Source organism: Penicillium paradoxum (genome assembly GCF_028828445.1).
Source record: "Penicillium paradoxum strain IBT 22861 chromosome Unknown utg000002l_segment0_segment0, whole genome shotgun sequence".
Classification (NCBI taxonomy): Eukaryota; Fungi; Ascomycota; class Eurotiomycetes; order Eurotiales; family Aspergillaceae; genus Penicillium; species Penicillium paradoxum.
In genome coordinates, this window is record NW_026643180.1 from 4,562,843 (window position 1) to 4,585,304 (window position 22,462).

The 22,462-nt window shown below is 48.9% G+C and overlaps 8 protein-coding genes across 8 annotated transcripts; 2 read left to right on the plus strand and 6 right to left on the minus strand.

Annotated features, from left to right (window-relative positions):
- Positions 1-1,737: 1,737 nt before the first annotated feature.
- Positions 1,738-3,323, plus strand: N7457_001617 (putative clock controled protein (Ccg-8); the record flags this gene model as incomplete). The annotated part of the gene is made up of 2 exons (XM_057172663.1): positions 1,738-1,993; positions 2,104-3,323. The coding sequence occupies 2 exons, from the start codon at positions 1,738-1,740 to the stop codon at positions 3,321-3,323; spliced, it is 1,476 nt and encodes a 491-aa protein (XP_057036566.1).
- Positions 3,324-4,185: 862 nt separating this feature from the next.
- N7457_001618 (type III PLP-dependent enzyme) lies at positions 4,186-5,799 on the minus strand (the record flags this gene model as incomplete). The annotated part of the gene is made up of 4 exons (XM_057172664.1): positions 4,186-4,277; positions 4,333-4,923; positions 4,981-5,376; positions 5,493-5,799. 4 exons carry the CDS (start codon positions 5,797-5,799, stop codon positions 4,186-4,188), a joined length of 1,386 nt encoding a protein of 461 aa, XP_057036567.1.
- A 1,469-nt stretch (positions 5,800-7,268) lies between these two features.
- On the minus strand, positions 7,269-8,492 carry N7457_001619 (agmatine deiminase family protein; the record flags this gene model as incomplete). Its single annotated transcript, XM_057172665.1, has 1 exon — positions 7,269-8,492. One exon carries the CDS (start codon positions 8,490-8,492, stop codon positions 7,269-7,271), a length of 1,224 nt encoding a protein of 407 aa, XP_057036568.1.
- Positions 8,493-8,920: 428 nt separating this feature from the next.
- N7457_001620 (MFS transporter) lies at positions 8,921-10,396 on the minus strand (the record flags this gene model as incomplete). Its single annotated transcript, XM_057172666.1, has 4 exons — positions 8,921-9,405; positions 9,461-9,563; positions 9,615-10,288; positions 10,351-10,396. 4 exons carry the CDS (start codon positions 10,394-10,396, stop codon positions 8,921-8,923), a joined length of 1,308 nt encoding a protein of 435 aa, XP_057036569.1.
- Positions 10,397-10,546: 150 nt separating this feature from the next.
- N7457_001621 (uncharacterized protein) lies at positions 10,547-10,830 on the plus strand (the record flags this gene model as incomplete). Its single annotated transcript, XM_057172667.1, has 2 exons — positions 10,547-10,776; positions 10,809-10,830. 2 exons carry the CDS (start codon positions 10,547-10,549, stop codon positions 10,828-10,830), a joined length of 252 nt encoding a protein of 83 aa, XP_057036570.1.
- A 1,649-nt stretch (positions 10,831-12,479) lies between these two features.
- Positions 12,480-14,136, minus strand: N7457_001622 (SMI1/KNR4 family protein; the record flags this gene model as incomplete). Its single annotated transcript, XM_057172668.1, has 2 exons — positions 12,480-12,930; positions 13,010-14,136. 2 exons carry the CDS (start codon positions 14,134-14,136, stop codon positions 12,480-12,482), a joined length of 1,578 nt encoding a protein of 525 aa, XP_057036571.1.
- A 797-nt stretch (positions 14,137-14,933) lies between these two features.
- N7457_001623 (hydrophobin family protein) lies at positions 14,934-15,451 on the minus strand (the record flags this gene model as incomplete). Its single annotated transcript, XM_057172669.1, has 2 exons — positions 14,934-15,079; positions 15,130-15,451. 2 exons carry the CDS (start codon positions 15,449-15,451, stop codon positions 14,934-14,936), a joined length of 468 nt encoding a protein of 155 aa, XP_057036572.1.
- Positions 15,452-18,458: 3,007 nt separating this feature from the next.
- On the minus strand, positions 18,459-20,543 carry N7457_001624 (DUF2985 domain-containing protein; the record flags this gene model as incomplete). Its single annotated transcript, XM_057172670.1, has 4 exons — positions 18,459-19,240; positions 19,295-19,369; positions 19,422-19,820; positions 19,880-20,543. 4 exons carry the CDS (start codon positions 20,541-20,543, stop codon positions 18,459-18,461), a joined length of 1,920 nt encoding a protein of 639 aa, XP_057036573.1.
- Between the last annotated feature and the right edge of the window lie 1,919 nt (positions 20,544-22,462).

The following is a 22,462-nucleotide window of genomic DNA, read 5'->3' on the forward strand; positions in this document are numbered from 1 at the left end:
TTCACGTTCGCGGTTCATCCTGCACGCCTTTGGTGAGACATTGTGCGAGATCAAGGCTTCTGTCTCGCCATCCCGTCTCGTCACAAATGAGGTGATCGCATGCTACCGAGTGAATCAGAAAATGGTGTCCCATCTCACAGCCAACGAATTGCCTGGTGATGAGACGTACGACGTGGATGAGTATGAAGACGAAGATGCCATTGAAGCCATGCTTTCTTTTTAGAAGGCACCGGTCGCACATTACGAAGATCGGTGGCAACGAGAATACTTGAACAATTTACGAGTGACGCCCATAGCGAGCATGTATTTGATTTGCATTCCTTTTATTCTGAGCGATATTTGTGTTGCCTGTTATTGTTAGCATAGCATGAGATACCTTGCTCTTTTTTTTTGCTTTTGGCATATGTCTGCGTTGATAGATCCCTCTGGCCTGTTCACATGTTGCAACTCAACATAAACTTGTGTACTTCGAAGCGACCCTCCCAAAGAACCTTTGCCTGAATGCTTAAATTGTCCATCGGAGGTCGCAAGTGTACTTCCGAAGTCGAGAAAGTCCATTCTAATCCCTGACTGTCCACTTGAACGCCCCCCACATCACATGCCGACATCAACGGAACAAGCGGCATGGGGCCAATTATGAGCTTAGGCCCATGTTGTATAGATTAAAAACAAAGCGAGAAACTACAAAGTCGCCTTCGAGGGACTCCCCAGTGTGACTGCCCAAAGATGAAAAATCAAAACTCTTGGCAACGAGCGTCGTAGGTACATCTCGTACCGGGAAACAAAGCGGCAAATGGAACACGCCAAAGAAGAAACCAGCCTGGTATACATGTGATAGGACGGAGCAAGGTCTTCCGGTGTCAATCTCAATGTACATTCGGGTTCGTACAAGGTATGGAACACCGAGCAGAGAAGGAGAGAGAAGTGCAACCGGCGGAGTGAGCCAAACACGGTACATTATTAGATCTGCATGATCTGGTTCGTGGATAATGGTTGACACGGCCGATGGGGAATCACAATCGCTCTCGTATTCGACCTGTCGAGCACATCCTAGCGCAGATGCACGCAGGGGTACGGTACTAGTTGAGTTACATCCACGGAGTACGGAGTAAGGAAAACATGGTGTAATCATGATGAGGGGGGGCCTGGTTTTATTTGGGATGGAGACTTTTCCGCTGGAGATGGGCTATTTCATGCGGGCTACGGAGTTGTTAGGCGTCTTTATCGTACGGAGTACGGAGCACTCCGTATGTGGTATGCGCTGCGTCCAGCATTCAATATCAGGCGGAGTGAGGATCATCGATTGGACACACCAGTTGTGGTCTGGATACGGAGTAGGCAGGTCGTTGTATCCATGTAGCGAGAGGGCTACTTTGTACAGAACACAATTGTGATGGGCTTTCTCGGCCATGTCGAATCAAAGGTGCTCCATAAATGACCACGTTCCATTTCCAAAGCCGGCATTCGGTAAGATCAAGGTCGAGGGACGAATGGAGGTTTGTTGGGGTTTCTATATTTGACATGTGATTAAAAAAGGTACATGGGGCTCCATAGCGGGATGTACGGCTGAGGAGGTACCTCCCTACACTAAAATGTGATTACCTCATCGGACCCCGATCTTCCTTCCCAATTGGGCCTAGTGTCTATGTGACACTTTTTCACGTGAAAGACGATGCGAAACTCCGACGACCTTGGGGTTCATGATTCTCTCTCTCTATGGACGATCTGTGGCCCGCCATGGAACCCCCGAAAATCGCTGGGCCAAGACTACCTGCCCGAAAGACAAACGCCACAGCTCTGACCTCGCCGGCCAATTCGGTCCCCTCCGCGCTTACAAGTAATCTCAACCCATCACTTCCAGCTCCGCCATTCCATAATGCTCATCCATCAGTGATGGATGCCGATAAATCAGAAGACCGGTCCCATCGAGCTGCCAGTGTATTATCCATGGATGACCTTGAAGCCGCGCAGGCCCTCGAGGGTCTTCGTTCCGGTATGTCGCTCTGATATGCCCAAGTCAGCCCACCATGAGTATCGCAACTGCGGTTCTAGCTGGATTTGGATAGCCGTGCGACGAAGACTCAACTAATTGATAAAATACAGATTTCGGACACTCTCCTCGAACGGCGCGACAATCCCTTCCCATCGCTTCGCCGGACCCACCACGGCCAGAGCCACTCTTGTCTCTACTAACTTCGTCCCATCCCCTTATCTCCTCTGCTATCAACGGCTCAGTATCTGCGTATGCCACGTCGAAATCGTACTCACCGCGATTTAAGTCCGGTGCAGAGTTTATCGAGCGCAATATCGGATCCCCCGTCGCGAACACCGTTGGTACAGTAGGCCGCAAGACTGGTGTTGAAAGTGGTCTTCGCTGGGCGCTGCAGCGACGGGATTCTTCAAACGATAACTCGAAACACGCCAAAAAGCGACGAAAGATGGATGAGAATGTATCACCGAAGACGATGGACGTGGAAAACGGTCCAGACGGTCCAGCCCAGCAACAGCCGCGAACACGGAGCTCGTCCGATTTGTCCATGGCCGAGTCGCTTCCTCCGTACGATGAGATGAGATCTCCTCACTACGAAGAGAAGCCTGGAAGACGCACATCGGCGACATGGCAAAGTCGACTGGTGATTTCGACTTCTGGTCTCGGAGTCGCCATGAGCGAAGAATCGCTGCGTAGTCTGCAGTACTGTCTGACCTGGCTTCGATGGGCGAATGGTCGATTGGGCAAGTCGATTGTCGCACTACATGGGGCTGTTCAGGAATGGGAGGCCGAGAAATCACGATCACAATCGGATATCGAGGCAGGAGGCAGTGGCCAAGAAAACGCCTCGTTGCTTATTCAGCGCATTCAAGCTGTCAAGGCCGATGTGCTTTCGACCTTGAAACAGGTCGTGGATGTGGTCTCCAAGTATGCAGGAGGTGCTCTGCCAGAAAATGCCCGCTATTTGGTGCGTCGACACTTGACGTCCCTGCCGCACCGCTTCCAGGTTGCATCCACATCGCAGCCACCGCCAGATTCCCCGGCTGCATCGTCGGATGCTACAGTCAGTGCCCATCGCATCTTGGTTCTTGCACAAGAGGGCCTAGACATGATGGCTCAAGTCAGTGGCGTCGTCAATGATACACTGGTCAGTGCTGAGCACTGGTGCGATCGGCTGGGCCGGAAACGCCCCGAGAACCGGGCTTCATCCGACATGGAGAAGCAGAGCGAGCCTACCCCTGGCGCTCACTCATACGACATGGATATCAAACAGCCTCTCCCCGAGAACGCGATTCAAGACGATGTCTCGATGTCCGGGATGGAGAAGGTATAATGTCGTCCAAGAGCTTGCTCTTGTCTCTCTTTTATAACTTTTTTATTTTCATTTCTGTCTCCTATCTCGGCAATATCCCTATGTCTTCCCTCTCATCATTCTTTTTTTTTCCCTTTTTTTCTCATGATTGATATCCTTTCTGCTATTATCACTCCACCTGGAGTGATTGGAAAACCCTGGAAATTATGGTGTTTGTTTGAGCGTGCTATTTTTTTATTTTATCATCTTTTGCCGTGGATGGGCTTGATCATCCTGCCATTCTAATCATGGATTTTATAGTCTTTTTCTTTGGGATAGATATACGCAAGAGGCTGCGGGCTCAAGCTGAATGAATGCAGGCTATTCATCGTTTTGCACTTTCAATTTTCAAGTATAAGCATTTTATAGGATGCTCACTATGTTCTTCCCTCATGGTGAACGTTCATTGACTTCGACAAGTTGATTTTCTAAAGCTGGCTATACATTCGACATCCCATTCACCATTGATTACCCATGTCTCATCATTTTTGTCACATTTATCATGAGCTCCCGGAATTGCACCTCCAAAAGGAAGTCTCGATTTGGGTGATTAATTCGAGCATGGCCAAGGCATTCGCCCTAACAGTAACAACATAAAGAGCTGCTAAACTCGTTCATTCTCAGTGAACAACTCGCGTGTCCTATGCCGCTCTATTACTCTTGCTTTTGCATGCATACTCTTCTGATATCAGACAACATCGAGGGTGCGCTTGACAAGTTCAATACAAGATTTCCATTAGCACAGAGCTTTGGGAAGTGCTACTCATGGACGTCTTATTTGGAGTTATTGGCTAATTATAAACCCTTGAACCAATTGGGGAAGGAGAAACGGCCATAGTGCCGACTAATAGTCAAGCAGCGTTTCACTGTTAACATAAAATGTATCAAAGGTACTGCTGAAGCCATTGAACTGAGTAGCAGTGGTACTTGTATATGCTGCAGAACCGTCAGTCCTATATTCCAACCTGCAAATCCGCATGGTAATTCTCACCTCCCATATTCTTATATTTGAGCCAGTCTCCAACTTTGACTTCAGATTCAAGGGTCACCTCGCGCACGACACAATCGGTGCTGTCACATGTAGGTCCCCAGATCGAGTATCGATGGCCTGTTTGTTGCACTGCATCATTCATTCTTCCGCTTTCCCCTGTGGTCTTAGTCTTGTGCAATAAGACACTCCTGGCCTTCTTGCTCTTGACCAAATAAGGAGTCATGATCTCTTTCTCCACCATCACATTCATGAAGTTCCCGTATACGCCATCATTCTGATACAGCATGTCCGGCACCCCAGCCAGCGCCGCACTCCCAAGTTGTCGCCGACGTGAAATCACTCGACATACCAGGGTATACACACTACGAGCAAAGAACCGACCCGGTTCTGCGATCGTGGTGATACCAGCTGGAAACTCCGACCGCAGTGCGTCTCGAAGAATAGGAGCCATAGTTTCAAAGGATTTATCCTGGAACCCGCCGCCAATATCCAGAATCTTCGGGTGAAACCCTAGACGCTCAGCCTGTGAAAAAGCCAGACGTGCATCTTTGATAGCCTTGCAAAACGATCCGGGATCTGCAGCACCAGTTCCTAACAGTCTCAACGTCAATCACATGTGAGCGATTGTAAATACAAACACCCACTTACCAACATGGAAGCTAACACCAATTACATTCAGGTCGAGTTCCCACGCCCTTGACAGAAGCTGCTCGGTCGTGTCCAATTTCGCACCGAACTTTTCTCCTAGGCAGATGAATGCGCCATTGTCATTCGCATAGATCCGGAGTAACAGCTGCGCTTCGGGCATGTGTGTCTTGATGGTATCCAGTTCATCGATGTTGTCGAATGTCGTTCGTAGCACACCAGCCTCGCGTGCAAAGGCTACCGCGGCGGGTGCTTTGCATGGATTTGCGAACAAGATCCGGGCTGGGTCCACGCCGAGGTTGAGAACTGTGCGGATTTCTTCGATAGAAGCGCAATCAAACCCTGTTCCCAGCTCTGCGAGGACTTTCAGGAATGTTGGGTCACTGTTGCATTTGACAGCTGCAGAAAGATGTCAATTTCTCTCTCTTTTTTCCTTTGGCACACGAACTGGGGGTTTCAAATCCGTCTGCTGCCAAAGGGACAACATAATGAATAATGAATGGGGTTGCTTGTACCATAATACGGCCGTATGCCGGGCATATGTTGAGTCCACCGCCGATGCTGTCGTAATAGCTGTCCCAGATCGGCAATGAAGAATGATTCATCGCCACCAACGAGAGATCGTTTGAGGATACGGCCGATGTGACTCTCGATCGCGAGATCGATCAGCTCCTCGGGTGAGGGATTTCGATATCCGGTGGAATGTATGACTTTGCCAGTGGGCACAGCTTCACGAGGAGCCGGGAGGAGCGCCATAATTGCGGGGAGGACTCGGTCGAGGAGGACTGGAGAGAATGGGGAGTTTTGGAACTGCAACAACATTCCAATGGGACAACCGGTCGGACTGTGATACAGAGATTGAATGTGCGCTTTTAGCAAGATATCTTGTAGGGCTATTGAGAGAGCCCTGAGTGAATAAACTGGTTAAAGAAGCTCAGAGAATTGATCAATGCGAGACTCGAAGACGAAGGGGAAAACAAAGCACCCAAAAGCGAGTGTGTGCGCAGCTAGAATGCTGCATTACGTTGGATCTCACGGAAAGGAATAAGCAATAAGTCGTACGGGATAAAAAAAGACTTCGAGTCCCCAGTTCGTCTGTGAGAGAGCCAATGATGGTTGTATTGACACAGGATGCGTGTCTTTTTAGGGCTTTGCATAGGATATGCGTGGGGATGAAGACCTCGTCAATTAGGCAATAGATCGGCCGATTGCGGCAATTCTGCAGGATTTAAAGTTAGCTATGGTGAATATGAGCATATTACTATCGCAATTGATGTGTCTATTTGCGTGTGAAGTCTTGATGAGTGAGGGTGTCGAGCTGGATGCACGAGGCGGATGTAGTATGGCGAAACTTCAAGGGAGAACGTCGTCACACAAGTGAACCAATACGATCTATACTGACTACATTATTGGGCAGTGTGACTACAGCGTAGCTCAAGTCAATGCCATGTTTCTTCATATGAGACAGCTGAGATGTCGGGGCTGGTGGCTCCCGGGAATGCTGGACGAGTGTCTGTGCCAAATAAAAAGCCCACATACGGATTACGGAGTACTAACAGCACATATGGGCCATTGAATATTTCTCATATAATAGAAACTCAATTTCGAGTTCCAGCATGCAGGAACCATCATTGCTTTTGCCTAAAGGGATGTCCCGATCTACGCATGTGGAGCTGAAGCTCAGCAAAAAGAAAAGAAATCCAGGGAAAGGCAATGTTTGCTGGAGACTCTGAGCTATCACTTGCGCTATTTCAGCTTTCTCCACTTTAGATCGGTCTAGCGCCTCGATCCTTGTGCTTAGCTGTATGCGATATACTCCGTACACCGAAGTATATCGGCTTCGTCGGGCATTTATTCTGTTACACTGTGGTCGGACACAATACAATGCAATACATGTCGCAGAGGGCTTGGTCGATTCGAGGTAGAATTGGTCTCTTGAAAACATTGGGATGTTTCGCATTGTGTTATCTGGTGACTCGGTGGTGGATAGGTATAGGCCAAGTATAATAGTTCCAGTGAAATGACATGGCATCGCTAACGCGTTTGGACTTCCTCAGACACCCCAAAGATTGGTTTCACGGGCTAGTTAGAGTCAGAATGGCCGGGAAAGAACATAGCCGTCAGCCCAAGTACAGATTCAATATAAAATTAACATATGTTGTGCGATGTCTACGTAAGAACTTGTTTGCATCTGAACAACTATTCCCAAACCTCATGGTGTATGCACGTTGACAAAGAGTCCCCAAAAAAGAAAGCGAAAAAAGCCCTCGATATTCCAGTACCCCATCGACTCATTGGTTCTTCATTGCAGGAACCTGTTGAGTGACGCAGTGAAGCACTCCTCCAGTAAGGGGAATGGCACTAGCATACACCTGCCGAACCACCCGCTCAGGGAGCAGTCCCTGCAACATCTCCAGCGCCTTTTGGTCCCTTTCTTCGTCGCCAAATTTTGGAATAATCAAGCCACCATTGACAAAATAGAAATTCACATAGCTTGCTGACAACTCATCCTGATCTGACTGGACCAAGCCTCGTGGGTCGGGCTCCTCGATGGCGTGGATCTGCAACTGCCGCCCCTTGGCATCGGTCTCGCGTTCCAGAATCCCCAGGATCTCTGCAGACAGCTCCTGCCACAGTTCAATTGAAACAGCGTGGGGTTTTGAGTAAGCGATCACACCAGGACGCACAAACCTCGCCTCGGCATCCATGTGCACATCGGTAATATCAACATTGCGCCGCCCAGGGAACCATATCACTTTTTCAACCCCAAGTAACCGCTTCAGCTCCATCTCAATCTCAGCCTTGGACATCCCAGGATTGCGTACATCACACACAATGCTACTCTCGGTGATAAGCAGGGTTCCCTCGCCGTCCGTTACAAGACCGCCGCCCTCAGCACGAATCGGAGACTCGATTCGCGTGACAGCACCGGGATCATTGTCGTGCTCAATCACCCAGCGTGCAAAATCTGCGTTCTCCTGCAGTGTACTCTTGCTCATCAGGGGCCATCGCTGACCCCAACAGACCCCATCATCTTCAGGCTTCTTGCCGCCCCATTCGTTAAACCGGAAATTGAGTGCGAAGCGCCGATTCGGGAAGAACCCTGTTGTGTCGCGTACATAGACGGGACCTGTGTCGCGCACCCAACAGTGATTGATTGGGCAAGGGATGATAGATATCCTGGATGCGTCCTTGACACAGGGTTTGACTAGGCTCTTGGCCAATTGGATTTCTTCGGGCCGCACGTACAAGCGAACAGGTTCAAACTCGGTGATAGCCGCTGCTAATTGAACTAGTTCTTTGCAAACATCATCGTACTGATCGGGAGGTAGGGAACAGCGAGATGGGAACCCCATGATTGTCGCTTCATGGCGGTCTGACTCTGCTGGAAAGAAGTAGCTTCCTTGTTGGAGTTTGCGCTCATCGTTGATGCTCGGGGCAGAGAATGGGAGTCGGGCACGTGTATTGGTATACAGGTCCGATAGTGTTTTGCGGAATTGCTCGAAAAGCTTCATTGTGATAGCACTCCCTGTTTTCGTGTCGAGTTGGAGTTTCTCTCCTTTTTAAGCATGCAATCCGGTTGCCTTGGCCTTCACTATTCCCGCACATCACCTATTGGTGTGACTGTGGCTGCTTCTAGGTTACTCACGCTGTGAAATGTTGTGTATTCGACCGGAACAAGCAGGTCTATCACCAAAAGACAGCACCCATGGAGTATAGTCGGATTCATGCAGACAGGAACCAGATAGCAGAGCCACAAAGGAAATATACATCGTCGAATGATAACAAGCCAATATCAAATGCCACAATGATCCACCTGCACGGAGTAGGGGTAAGAGATTATAACGAGCCTACTTACATGGGCTGACTCGACATGCTCTCAGCTTGAATAAGACACACAAATTCCATTTGTGCTACTATATACAGTCTGATCAATGCATGCTTACTCCGGCAACAGAGGCTCCCGTTCCATCTCGTCATCGGCAGACTCAGACCATGTGTCCGGAGCTATAGGACCACTGAGCCATAACGTAGGCAATGCAGTAACCGCAGAAAGAACCCCCAGCCCAAGAGTCATAACCTTCCAACCATACTTAAACTCCACAAATCCACCTACCATAGGCCCCAATGCCAACCCGCCAAAATGTGCCATATTTTCTAGGCTGAAGGCTTGTGCCACGGCGCCTCTGCGGCCAAAGACTTCGGGGTCTTCGGCTTCCATGTCGTTCAGGACACGCTGCATCTCCACTAGCAATGCTGGCTCGCTTAGGTCAATGCACATACCGACAATCACAAGAATCACACAAAGAAGAGCTATGTGGGATGGTGAATTGTGCTCGACGAAACGAAGAAAGATCAGGCTCGGGGCTAGAATGGCGAAGCTCGTGAATGTTATAATCCTTGACCCGACACGGTCGGATAGGAATCCTAGAAAACAATTAAGGCCTTGTATACAAGCGTAGGATGATATGTTCCAGCGTACCAAAGAATGGCTGAAGAATCGCCGCCGAAGCTCCTGGTAAGAATATCAGACCCGCGCCTAGGACACCCCATTGGAAGGTATTCTCCACGAAAATCGGAAGCGTCTATAGAGGAGTGTAAGTGCGATTCGTACACATAGAAAGGCCTATACACACTGCATCGAATGCTGACACCACGAGGGCTCCAACAATAACCGCCCACAGGCTAATGATAATCCGTGGCTGTCTCAAAAGCTTGCCCAGCGCAAAAGTGCCTTTAGACATTCCCGTAGCAGTATGAGCGCCGGTGGCTGTAGTCCCAATGGTCCCATAAGGTGGCTGCTCCGAAACATGACCATTCTCCTCACTTGGCTGTTCACCATCGGTAAGACACAGCCAGCGTTCCGCCGTTCTTTTCTCAACAACTGCCAATCGCAGGAAGAAATCAATAGCGACAATGCCGAACGCCGTGCCAAAAACGGCATAGAATCCTCCAAGCTCGTAGATCAGTCCGCCCAGCAGTGGACCAGACATAAAGCCTAGTGTCATGGCCGTGCCAATATACCCAATCATTTGTCCCAGGCTTCCTCTATCAACTGCGTCCGTCACGATGGAGAGACCTGCTACCGAGACCATAGCCGTGGCGGCACCCTGGAGAACCCTCGCCGCCACATACCATGCCACGGAATGCGAAGCAGTCAAGATAACCATAGAGGCAAATAATAACACCAGCCCGGATAGATATGGGCCCTGGCGTGTTCCAGAGACGTCTAGCATGTATCCGAATATTGGGCTGCATGCAAGTGCCGAGACGGCTTCTGATATGAGGAGGACGCTGTTCCAATACTCTCCTATTAACAGAGACAGTAATCAGCAAATGACTAGCTAACTTGGCATTCTCTTTTCTGCATACTATCTTCGTAGGCTATTCCAGTTCTTGAAACTAGTGCCTGTGGCATGACGGGGACGATCTACAGCTGTCAGGTAAGAATCGAGGGTGTGTTCAGAACATTTGTACCATGGCATAGAGAAAGAGATCCTGTATAAGATTGGATCAGCTGGTGTCTTGGTTATTTGGAGCTCAGGGAAGAATTGAGGATACCGTGAACATGGACAGTGAAATCGTGGTCACAATGAATGACTGCGACGATCTGAGCGGCAACAGCCACGGTCGCCGGTCGCGAAGCTTCAAAAATGGCTTCGACCAAGTCATGGCGCTTATGACCAGGCTTAACCGTCTTTCTGACTTGAGGATATTCTTGACGGTGGATAGGGTCACCGTGGGTGGAATGAAGTTGAAGCGGACGCCCCTCGTCCCTAAGTCGAATAAGTGGACTTGGTATCTTGAAGATTTTTCTTCTCTTTATGCAGTCCAAAACTTAATCTGCATTGATAGTCGTGATTCGGTAAATTTTCTCGTTCAGAGGGGCTATGTGTCCGATTATAGCTGCATTTGCAACCAGGTTTTGTGCTAGACGCTGTAAGGGAGATCCTCAAAGCACAACTGATGTCAATGGAAATCTGATCAAGATGAGGAAATGACGTTGCTTTATGATGTCCAGACTGTGGTTCTGACTTCGATAGGGAATATGGCTTCCTGTGATCAATCTCATATATTCGGTGAAGCAAATCGCCGATCGTAGTGATCGACGGAAATTCTCATGCTTGCATGAGCGCCAATCTACTCGCGAGATAGGATGAAGTGCATACCTTTTCCCCTCTGTTCAATGGATTCGGAGAAAATCCGCCAGAAGTTCAGGTTGGACAGTCGCACAATTTTGTTTCTCGAATATCAAGCCAAAGCCCGGTTTGTGGGACTAAGTGACCTAATTCAGTTGGGTCTTTGAATTAGTTCGAGCTAGTCACTCACGCGAAGTCAATATTATCTGTCACAAGTGCTTCCAAGAATGTACTCCGTTACCTCCGTACTCTGTATGCCAATATGACTGTGGCCGAGAAGTAGGGCAGCCCCGGCATTTTCCGGTGCATGCAGATTCGGCTTCTCTTTTCCTTGGCCACTGGCACCGTACGAAACTCAACCTAGAAGCTCTCATTTAGTAGCAGGATATCTGGCTATCTTGGCCCGTTATTTTGGCTCTTTCGCCTTCTCTATTGATTCGCTGGTCTTCCTTGACGGTTGTGATCTCTCAGATCCCGTGTAATAGTGGTATAGATGAAAAGGGCACTAGCTCGGTGCCCAACCTCATCAACTGCAGGCTCTATGGGAGATAGGCATGGGCCATATAGCTCTGTGCGTCTTGACGAAGCAAATGCAATGTTTCTCTCCAGAAATAAGTCGCCCAATGCCCAATTTTGGGCAAATCACTAATAAGATCGTGGTATTCAACTCGGGATAAGACCGATTTCTTGGGATGTAGACACCATATATGGAGATGCGAGTGAGTGGGTCAAACGAAGCAATACTTCGGATTCGTTTGGAGTCAGATAACATCTTGGAAATGGAAATCGCTTGCCAATGATTCAACTCAGACTGGCAAGCAACTTGCATCTCTTTTCCACGACTCATTATACCACAGTGCTTGGGTGGGCCCCTCGTGGTGGCGGTTCGGGCCTCAATCTTGGAACGAATCAAGCTCATTTCCACTGCGTCCTGGAACAATTTGAGATAAACTATCGCATGTGAGTATACCAGTGGGAGGATCGGGATTGGACTGTGCAATTCAATGCGCTTCAATCTGACGTGTAAGCTGCAGCCTTTTGCAACTACAGGTCATTGGGGGAACGATTGGATGGGCTTTCCCATTCTGTGCCAGATGGGCAAACTGGGGAGTCTCAGATACGGACTCCTCCCCAATGCCTGAACAACACTTCCAGTCATTTATGGCTTATGGAAGTTCCCGGGCAGCACGAGGGACTTGCATGCAATATTTTTGGTATTGCCATACTGGCGCAATTTGCATTCAACTGCTTGATTGTTATCCCGCGCGGAATTGTAGACGATAAGTGCTAAAGGGGGAAAGACTATAAAACAAGAGATAGATAAATGGCATTGTTTCATGAGTGTCGTGTGCCTCACTTTATTCAATCTTGGGAAAGATTCTCTTTCTCGGTGGTCTCAACTTCTCCCGGATAGTGCGCATTCGGGCCTGGTTTCCAATATTCCTCTTGTCCCTTCTCAATCCTCTCCTCCACACGTTCTACGCAGTCGGCAACATAGTCTCGCACAGAATCCCAAGGACAGATGTCGCATGCCCACCAACCCGTCCATTGCCAGTATTGGTATTCACCTTCTTTAACATCTTGTCCCGACAGCTCCATGGCCTTTTTCCAAGCTCCAGGAAGAATGATGAAATGATCAAATCCATCATTCGTCGTGGCAGTCGGTATTTCGATCAGCTTACCGAGGGTAGTGTAATCTCCCAACACATCATCGTAATGATCATATGCAATGTCTGTATAGCCGGGTCCATCCGTGGTCATGCCGCGAATGCCCGTCATGCCACCTTCAAAGAAGTGCCAACCGCCCTTGAATCTAGGTGAACAGATCAGTCATCGCTCTCGTGGTATTGAAGATATCCCTCGGGCAGATCAATAAGTTTGGTAGTACTTACCCATTCGACAAGCGAACCATCTCTTTGAGATCAGCAGGCAGTTCACCAAAACGTTCTTCTGTCTCCGCAATCTCCTTCTCAGTGGCAGGCTCAAACAACAAATCTTTCGGACCCTTCCACCCCATCGCCCGGCACTCTTTGTTATGCGCTTTCCACGCTCCCTCGGAAAGTCGGTCCAACAACTCCCTCCATCCAACCTTTGATGGATCCAACTCCCACTGTCTTCCATGCTCAGCTCGTAGCTCCAGTACGGCGGTAATCTCCCTCGTCATCACCACGGCATCCTCTTTGGGAATGAAGAACGGATTGTTCTCCTTCCCACCACGAGCTAACAAAGGCAAGACATCATAGATCCCAGGCACCATCAAAAAGCCCGTCACAGAGTTCCCGGCCTTGGACTCGTCTCGTCTCAGTTCTTGACCAAGTATATCCGCGGCGGTCTGCAGTTCACCTACGCGGATCGCAAGCTCGATAGCCAATCGTGGGTACACCAATAACGAATGTTTTCTTTTATCGTCTGGCTTCTTGCCACTCTCACCATTTAGCACTTCCGGGATTGAATAGAGTTTCTGGGCAGCCCCAAGCGCCTCACGTGCTAAATTCTCTGGTGGATAAGTACCCGGCGTGGTTGTTTTCGCAAGCAGTCGCGCACACATCGCCAGCATCGCTGGGTCGTCGGTCTCACGCCAGATGGAAAGTGGATTCTTGGGCTCGGCGAGTCCCAGGTGTTCCAGCATCCAGCCTGTACGGGTGCATTCTCGGTATTTTTCCCATTGCTCTTTAGCTAGCCATCCTTCGGAAGGAATTGGACACCAAGGTGGTACCCTCTGCGGGCGGGGAAAGGTTGATTTGTGCAAATACCAGAAGGTTTCGAAAGTGTTTGGGACGTAGATATGATGGTCTAGCCGCTCGCCCTTGGCGGTAGTTTCGAAGTCCTCTATCAGTCTGAATACTGCTGAGGCAATCAAATGGCCCTCAGTGAGGTGATTGGACAGGAGGAGGCGTTCGGCTAGATACAACATGTGATGTATGGCGCATGATGGGTCTTCTTTGTCGATATAGGATTTTATCAGTCTTGGGAGTGTCATGATGGAATTATCCCGAGTATCTACCCATTGGATAGGCATTGTGCCGTAGTGGAAATGGTATGTGGAATAGATTGAATAGTTTATGTCTAATTCTTTGGGTGGCAGAGATGGCCTTTTATGCTAAACGATAGATCAATGAGTGTTGCTTTTTACCCCAAAGTCGCGGCTGCCTGCGAGTGCCGCCTAGCCCAGGCCCGATGCGGCTTAGTGCGCAGCGCGGTGGCGGAACTATGAAACTTTTGTAAGTTGTGCTTGTCTATACAGGTATGTGTGTTGTGTGTGTGTTGTATGTATATGGTTGTTGTATGTTGTATGTTGTATGCATGTAGCTGTTTGATAGTACGCCTCCACACCTAGCAGCCTCGATGATACTGTACTAAATGAGGAACCACCATAAGAGAATTGAATGAAAATGCAGGATCAGGTGCCGTTTGTTCCTAGAGTAGGCAGTGGGAATGGATATCAGATCCTACTATATACAAGATCTTGGAAACAAAATTCGCCCTGATGCATGGCCCAGGCAAGAAGGATCGGGATCCCAGGTGTCGTACATGTCATCATTATCAACGGGAGCCTGCTAGGTTTTATGCTCGCTGTTTCAGATTAATTGAAGCAAATGAGCATGTGTGTTATGGAAGTCGATCCTACGAGGTATTGTGTGTGTTGGGTATGTAGAAGTTATATATTAGGTGAGATAGGAACTTCTATGATATGCAAAGGACAAATGATCTCACACAAACGAGCGGACAGAATAAATAGAAGGAATAGAAAAGAATATCAGAAGGCTGGTGTAAAGCTTGCTCCATGCAGATGCGAGTAATTGATATGCAAGGCGTTTACAGAATGGAGCCGAGGGCAACGCAAGGAAGACCGGCACCGACGAGGTCATTGCTGGCGGAGGAAGGAGAGTTCTGGCAGCAGGCAATGTTCTGCTTGCACTTCTGGTTGAGGACATCCTGGATGGGAATACCGATGATGGGGACTGGAAATGGTGAGTAAAAATCTCTGGATGCCTTGAATGAGGAAACTTACCCTGGAGGTCGAGCTTGGAGCACTGGTCGAATAGACCGAGACCTTCGGCACCGGAGCCAGCACCGATGAGGTTGGAGAGAGTACCAGCGAGGAGGCCGGAGTTGATATCGGTGGTGTCACCGGCGTAGATGGCCTTGTTGCAGCAAGAGAGCTGAGCCTGGTCACCACACTTGGCCTGAGCCTGCTGGATGGTCATGTTGTCGGGGACCTTGAAGCGAGGAGCACCGTGCTGGGCCTGGACACCGTTGCCGACGTTCTCAGCGGGCATGGCAGCAGCGAAGCCGGCGAAGGCGAGGACAACAGCGGAGAGAGTGAACTGCATTTTGATGGTTGGGTTTGAAAGATTGAAAATCTTGTAATGTAAGGAGAGGATTGGAAGGTTGGGAAGGTAGAAGTAGAGAGAGATAGAGAAGTAGAAAGCTGATGGATAAAAAAGGAATAGATGACCGTCCCGAGCTCGCCTTTTATCTTCAAATCCCAGTGTCTACAGTGTACACACGAGGTGACCTGCTGGTGTTCTAGTGAGGGCCAAAACCAAAACTCCCATTTTTGCCCTTGGAATGCCCTACGCAAGGGTTTGGTCCCATGTTTACTCCGACGGTCTCTACCTCCTAGTCACCTCATTGGCTCCTTGTTTCCGGAATTTTCGAGTCAATTAAACGTGCCCCTTGACTCCTCGAGGTGCATGTGCCCTACATTCCGCCCTGTCAGTGGTATCCATCGAAGCTACCTACCTATCCTACGCCCTGTCCCGGTGGCTGACTCAAACCCACATATGCAGGTCTCTCAACCACATTTTCCAACCCTGCGAGCCTCGCGTAAGTCAAATGCAATAATTAATCTAAGCTCAAACATGTGAGACAGATATTCGAATGCAGAGACCTTCTAGAATTACGGACTTGTCCAAGCCTTGCCGTCGCCCTTCCGAGGAATGCCCGAATTTCCCAAACCTGGCGCACATTGCTCCTACGGGTAATTTCCGACCATCTGATGTCTGTGGCGCTGATCACCTTACCTCGTGAGCTTTTGGGTGGCTTGGATGGCGTATGGATGGCATTAGCGATTCAATCCCATGCAGCTGACGCTCGAGATGTCCATAACAGACCGCTGCTCTGTCTCCTAACGGTGTATAAGGTCGTCCATGCCCCTAGCGCTTCCACATCGCCCCACCTGCTGGTCAATCCCCGAGAATTTGCGATCGCCAGACCCTCCCCGGTCTACGATCACCTAGCTACTTCAAATTGCCACCCTGCCTCCGAACATAGTATCTCGTGTTTCGATGGGCAACCGGGCTGATCTACACGCTCCTTCCTTGATGCGAATGTTAAAGCCTCACAGGGAGTGAATGTCGGTGTCCGTCCAGATCACATTAGATGGGCCTCCAGCAGAATTGCCTTGGTCGGGTGAGGTCTAGATCGATTTCTTAAATTAAGTAAGTCAACCATAGGATTTTTGGGTCCTTGCTGGATCAGAACGGCTCGGGAATCGGTGTAGACCGATCCCAGGCTAAAATGGGAATCGTAGAAGTTATGTGACTTGAGCTGAACGTTTCTTTGTTACCACCCAATTGAACTATGGCCATAAGCGGCCTGGATATCGGGGGTATTCCTACATGTCCATGTCTAAGAATTGTTCAAAGTGTACTCCGTACAACCGTGTATGTAGACTAAGCCAAATAGATCGTATCATCAATTTCCCTTTCGGTCATCTCCTAGAGTCAGAAATATTGAGCCCGATGTACGGAGTATTGAATGGAAGATTTAGATTTGTTCGTATAGTTGATGGAGCGTAGTAGTTCTTGCGCTCCATATTCTGTCCTAGTCAATATGGAAGAAGACGTTCAGTCTATTCATACATATCCAAATATGTAGCTTGATGAAACAATCAATAATTAGAGACGTTAGCTGGGGGATATATGGTTCAGGTGATTAGAATCCTTATAAGTTGTGTGTTGTTGTTCTTTAGGTATAACATATATATTATGCAATTGCCAGAAGTATACTGAATATATATTCATTTGTTTTCAACCCTCTTGATAGCATAGTTTAATGTCGCGATGAAGATAAAGAGCTTGAATATATTAACATATCGGTATTTACTACTGATCCATGGTATTCCCTGATGATTGACTGTATGTATTGAGCTTCGATGAAGTAGTAGTTTGGCCTTGTGAGGTACTGACTATTGATTGGAGTCACCTCTAGGGCACCCTTGATTTCTATCTTTACCATCCGCTAGTATTACTAATTAAAGCTCACGTTCCTCGTCTATTGCCCATCGGTGCATTCAAACCATACCCTCGCGTTCCCCCGTTATCTCTCGTGTGTTCCATTTTCCCTTTTCGGTTGTTTCGCGCGCCGGCGGGTTGTTTATCCGCCACTAACCCCCTTTTAGCCTAGTGTACCGCCAGTTAAGCCGGGGTCTCCGCACGGCCACGTTCTGCTTCACTATAGCCTCACACGCTTGTTGGGCTGAACCGAAGATGGATAGATACGAAATGACCAACAGAATACGGCTCACAGCACCGCGCCGAATGATAGGGATAAAGCATCAATCCTCAGAGTTCAATCCCTCTACCAGCACAATCAACCCGCAGTCCAAGCCTCCCAGATCTAGTTTACAATCTATATAATCAATTATCATATCACCAATCTACCAAAATGACAACAGTCGCCTTCTTCGGAGCAACAGGTAGCTGCGCCAACGCCTGTCTTACCTACATCATCGGATACCAGAGCCCTAGCCCACACTCCCTCAAAGCTCACAACTTGGTATGACACAAGATATCATCTCCCGGCAACTCGAGATAATCGAAGGAGAGGTTGAGACGGAGGGGAATCATGCTGTTGGGTATAAAGTTTCAAGGGCTTTAGCCAGGGAGTGGATTTTGAGGTTACTATGATTACTTGAGAGTATAATTTCTTTTTTCTTTTATTAACTTGGTAGACTCGATTATTAAAGATACCGGGATACATCGGGGGTTTGTTTGTTTGGAGCGCTGACGATATAACTGTAACGAAAAGCGATTTATTCGAAACGACAAGCCATTGCGTTGTATCAGCTAAAACCAAAATGTCACTGCAGGTCAGACCGTAGGTGAGGAAGTAAATTCATAGAAAGCAAAATCCACCAAACAAACAATGCCATCCCTCGATGGGATTTGACGAAACTCCGTAACTCGCATATATATAAACAAATAACCAGAACAGTATGATTATCAACTGGAATACTGTATGGTTGAAGCAAAGAAGATATCCATGTAGGCTGACCCACAGTTTCTGATGCGCATGTCATGACGGTCGTAAATGAAAACATAGATCGTATCATGATCAGGTGCTATTTTGCAGCTCTGATCGATCGATTTGAGAGCTGGGGCGCTCGATTTGGGCACTTGACCGCTCAATTTGCGCACTGCGACGTTCGATCTGAATACTGCGGCGCTCTTCTTTGATCTTCTTCTTTTCCATCTTCTTCATAGCTTCTTGCGTCAGCTCTTGGCGGAAAATCCGCTCAACAACATCCTTCTTTCGCGTCCGCCGATCACCAACCATGATCAGCACACCACCCGTGATATTGCAGGTCAGAGAGCAGCAAAGGATGACTGTGGTTAAGGCGAACGGTCGCCTGTCGGGATCCTCCATACTCCAGGTACAGGCACCAAGAGCCATCTGGAGCAGGGAATGACAGTCGAGGAGGACGACGATTACGATAAGCAAACGGAGAGGGAAGGCATGGTGGGTCATGGTTTCGTGCGGCTTGTAGAAAGTATGCGACTTTGCAAACTTCGTTTGATGGTGCATCAATCTCAATTGTTGACGGGCATCGAGCACAGAAAATTCGTGTTCGGCCTTTTCGGCCTCAGTGCCAATTTCAAGGTCAACATCCTTCTCTGGCATCGATGGAAGGTCGTTTTTATCCTTGAGGCCTGGAAGGTCGCGCTTGCGACGAAGTTTCCACGAGAGAAACGTATAATGTGCAATGAAACTCATGTGATATGTATCGACGGCACGAAAAGGGGCTAATCCATCACCCATGATGGCAAACAGGGCGACCAAAATGTTATCGATGATGTTGACAACATAACTTTGTTTTCCGCCTACATTGATCCAACCTAAATTGAGTGTCAGTATAGCAATGCGAAAGAAACGAGCTCAAAGGAGCCTACCAATCAAGAAAAGCACCCAGGCCAGACCGAACAATGTGATCAAAGTAGCATATAGAGTGACAAGAAATCCGAGAGCTGAGCGATGTCAGTATTAAGCCTCGAAGCCTCGAAGAACAGTATTACTCACGCTTCCGGACGTATTGCCTGAATCCTTTCATAGCCCGTTTGAACTTGGACCGCCGAGAGTGAAGCATGTGTCGAACATGATCATTAAGTTCGGCAAAGTCTTCTTTCGACCATCCCTCGAGTGCATGCCCTTCTGGGAGAACGGCATACTTGGGACCGCGCAACACATCGGACATGCTCGTGAACCTGCGGACTTGTTCCAAGGTCGGCCGGTCCTTGACCTGGTCCTTTTCAGGCGGTTCCCCATCGTCTGTTGTAGTGTCCTGTTCTTCATCCGAAGAAGAATATTGTGGTCGCGTGATTGTATATGTGGGCATGCGGTTGATGAAGCCACCCAGATTCGGCACGAAGAGAGAGTTTTGGACATTGGTAAGAGTGGAAAGCGCAGATACCTCGGGGTCTGAATTTGGGTTATGTTAGAATCATGGTTTTTGTATCACACTTAGCATCAGGACTTACCGATCACGTCCAGCACGTCGACTACGTGAGTTCCATACTCATCCTGGCGTTGGTCATCTTGTGGGCTTAAAGTTGGCGCAGCTCCTGTCACAGTTGATGCGCGATTGCGGCTAAATCGATTCAACGCAGCTTGACTGGTTCGCCGAAGACGACCCGGCGGTCGCGCTAGTGCGGGAGAGACCTCATTTTGTTGTGGTCCAGATTGTTCATAATTTGGTTCAGTCTCTTGTGGAGGTAGTATTGCTGCCGAAGAAACTGATGCCGGACTCTCATGTGAAGGCTCTTCGGTCAAAGCCCCCATTCGCATTGGAGTTGCCACGCGTGAGAGGACGTCCGGAGGGGGAGATGACAATCGACCCGGGTCCGAGCTGCTGCGCCGTCGACCTGCCAACCATGCTTCATCCTCTTCGTTGGGAGGAGGCGATCGAATAGGTTGCCGCTCAAAGGAAGGTAGTGGTGGACCCTCATGCCGCACCACCGGCTGATTGACGTTGTCTAACGAGGGGATAGACGGGAAGCGAGATAGGCGAATACTCGGCCGTCGACTGCGTAAAGGAGGAGTCGGCCTACTTGGACCAGGGTCTGTGGGCTGCCTTGTGGGTTGGGTCCTCTCAGGATTCCCGTTAGGAGCGTTGTGGTCCTCGACGGACTCTATGCGATCCATATTGCTGGGGCGACTGATTCCGGGATGTTGGGGAGCGAGTCGCGCAGCCAGGACGACTACCTAGGTAGTTCCCGAGACCAAAGGAAAGATATAATTCAGGCCCTCAGAGTCCCCCTTTGCTCCACATGGAAAACAGTCCCTGCACGTTCTGGGTCGCTGGAAAGAGTCCTGGCCGGGACAGAACAGGATGACTCAGCCCCCGAATTCTTGTTTTCGACGCAGTACTAATGACGAGTGAGTGGAGTGCCCAATCCGTCAATCCCGCGCTAAACCGTCGATCTTTATCCTGAGCCGCTTGCAGATACTCCGTAACCCTCTGTCTGTTGTCCGTTTTATTGAAGGGGACCTCTTCGGGAAGTCATGATCCAGATACATGCACAGACACACAGAAAACTTAGAGAATGTAGAGTGGCAAAAGGTCTGGGCCACTAGACTCGACCTAAAAATCGGGACTCTACCAAGCTTTGACTGCAGCCTTAGAGCCAAGGTGTCGAAATGTCACGTCATCCGAGCCACCCGGGGACATGGACAAAGTAACTACATGTACGGAGCACGGAGCGTATACACCATCATATTGTAGATCTACCTTGTACGTTTCTACCTTGAATATTGTAGTATTCAATCTCTGCTCATCTGATCAGCAGGTGCTATCCCTACAGCTATGGAACTGCCTTGGATTGTGGTCCGAGGTTATTCAATAAAATTAAGTTAGCACTCCTATGTACGTGCACCGGCTAACTATGTCTCAGTACGGAGTACGGAGTACTCCGTATGTATATACTTTATCTTCGATATATGCATACATAACATTGTGCAGACTCACGTATAAGGAACTGATATACGACCACGGACATGTTCTTTTGATTGGGTCCTTTGAAAGTAAAAGGCCAAAGTAAGCTCTTCTCTAAAATTCCGCTGTGACCGAGACTCGCCACATATACAACCTCCGACCTCTGTACTATCAAACTATGTTGTAGTTCTGCTAGAGCTCGGTAGAGGACATTAACCTCGAGCTTCTTCCTCAAGTAGCACATCCATATACCCCAGCTGAGTTGACCATGCTCGTTCACTCACCGAGTGATTGTGTTTGCTGGAAACGAAGTGACTAAACGAAGGGATTGGAAAGGTGAGAATTTCAAATCCGAGTTTACATCAAGCAGATATTGCCTGTAGGACTACGGAGTACATGGACGTGTGCAAGGTGGTGTGCATTATGTTTCTCGGGGTGTGTCACCTGTGTGGCTTGTGCCAAGAGGCTCAGGCAATCGGCTTTGATTGACCATGCACACCGTACTCCGGTATGTGTTGTGTGTTGTGGTGCTAGACCTGAACCATGATATACCAATGCTGGATCATGGATTTATGGTCTGAACCTGAAGGCGTGGAGCATGAGCCCATAGAGTGGGGATTCAGAAGATCTTCGCACAAGTATTTATAGGACATGTCGCACAGGTACGGAGTACTCGTACTGTCATGCACATGTGCAGGCATGCAGTGTGCCGCTAGGTAGTAATCGATAGTAGTCTTAATAGAAAACCGCTCTTCACCTTGGAGGAATTATAGCGTACCAATGTGAAGCCAGACAGGAAGAAGTGGTAGAAGATCACAATTGGTCAAGAGGGTCTCCAGAATGACATCAGGCCAGCTGTTCGGAGTCAGGCTTTCGAGGTGCAGGGAAAGGCGGGGCTGGGGAAAGGTGTTGAGGGCCCCCAAAGAAGGAATTCGGGGTTAAGGGGAAGCCCAAGTTTAGGGCCGACCGAGTTTAGTTGGGGTCTAGAGCCCCCCGAGAGGGGCTCGGGCGGAAAGAACCTGGGCACCTCGATCGCACCTGAAGGTCCCGTCATTTCGAGCTACCTCACTGGGCTAGTGCTACACCGCCTCTCCTTTCCCTTTCCATCTCCTTCTTCCATCCTCCTCCC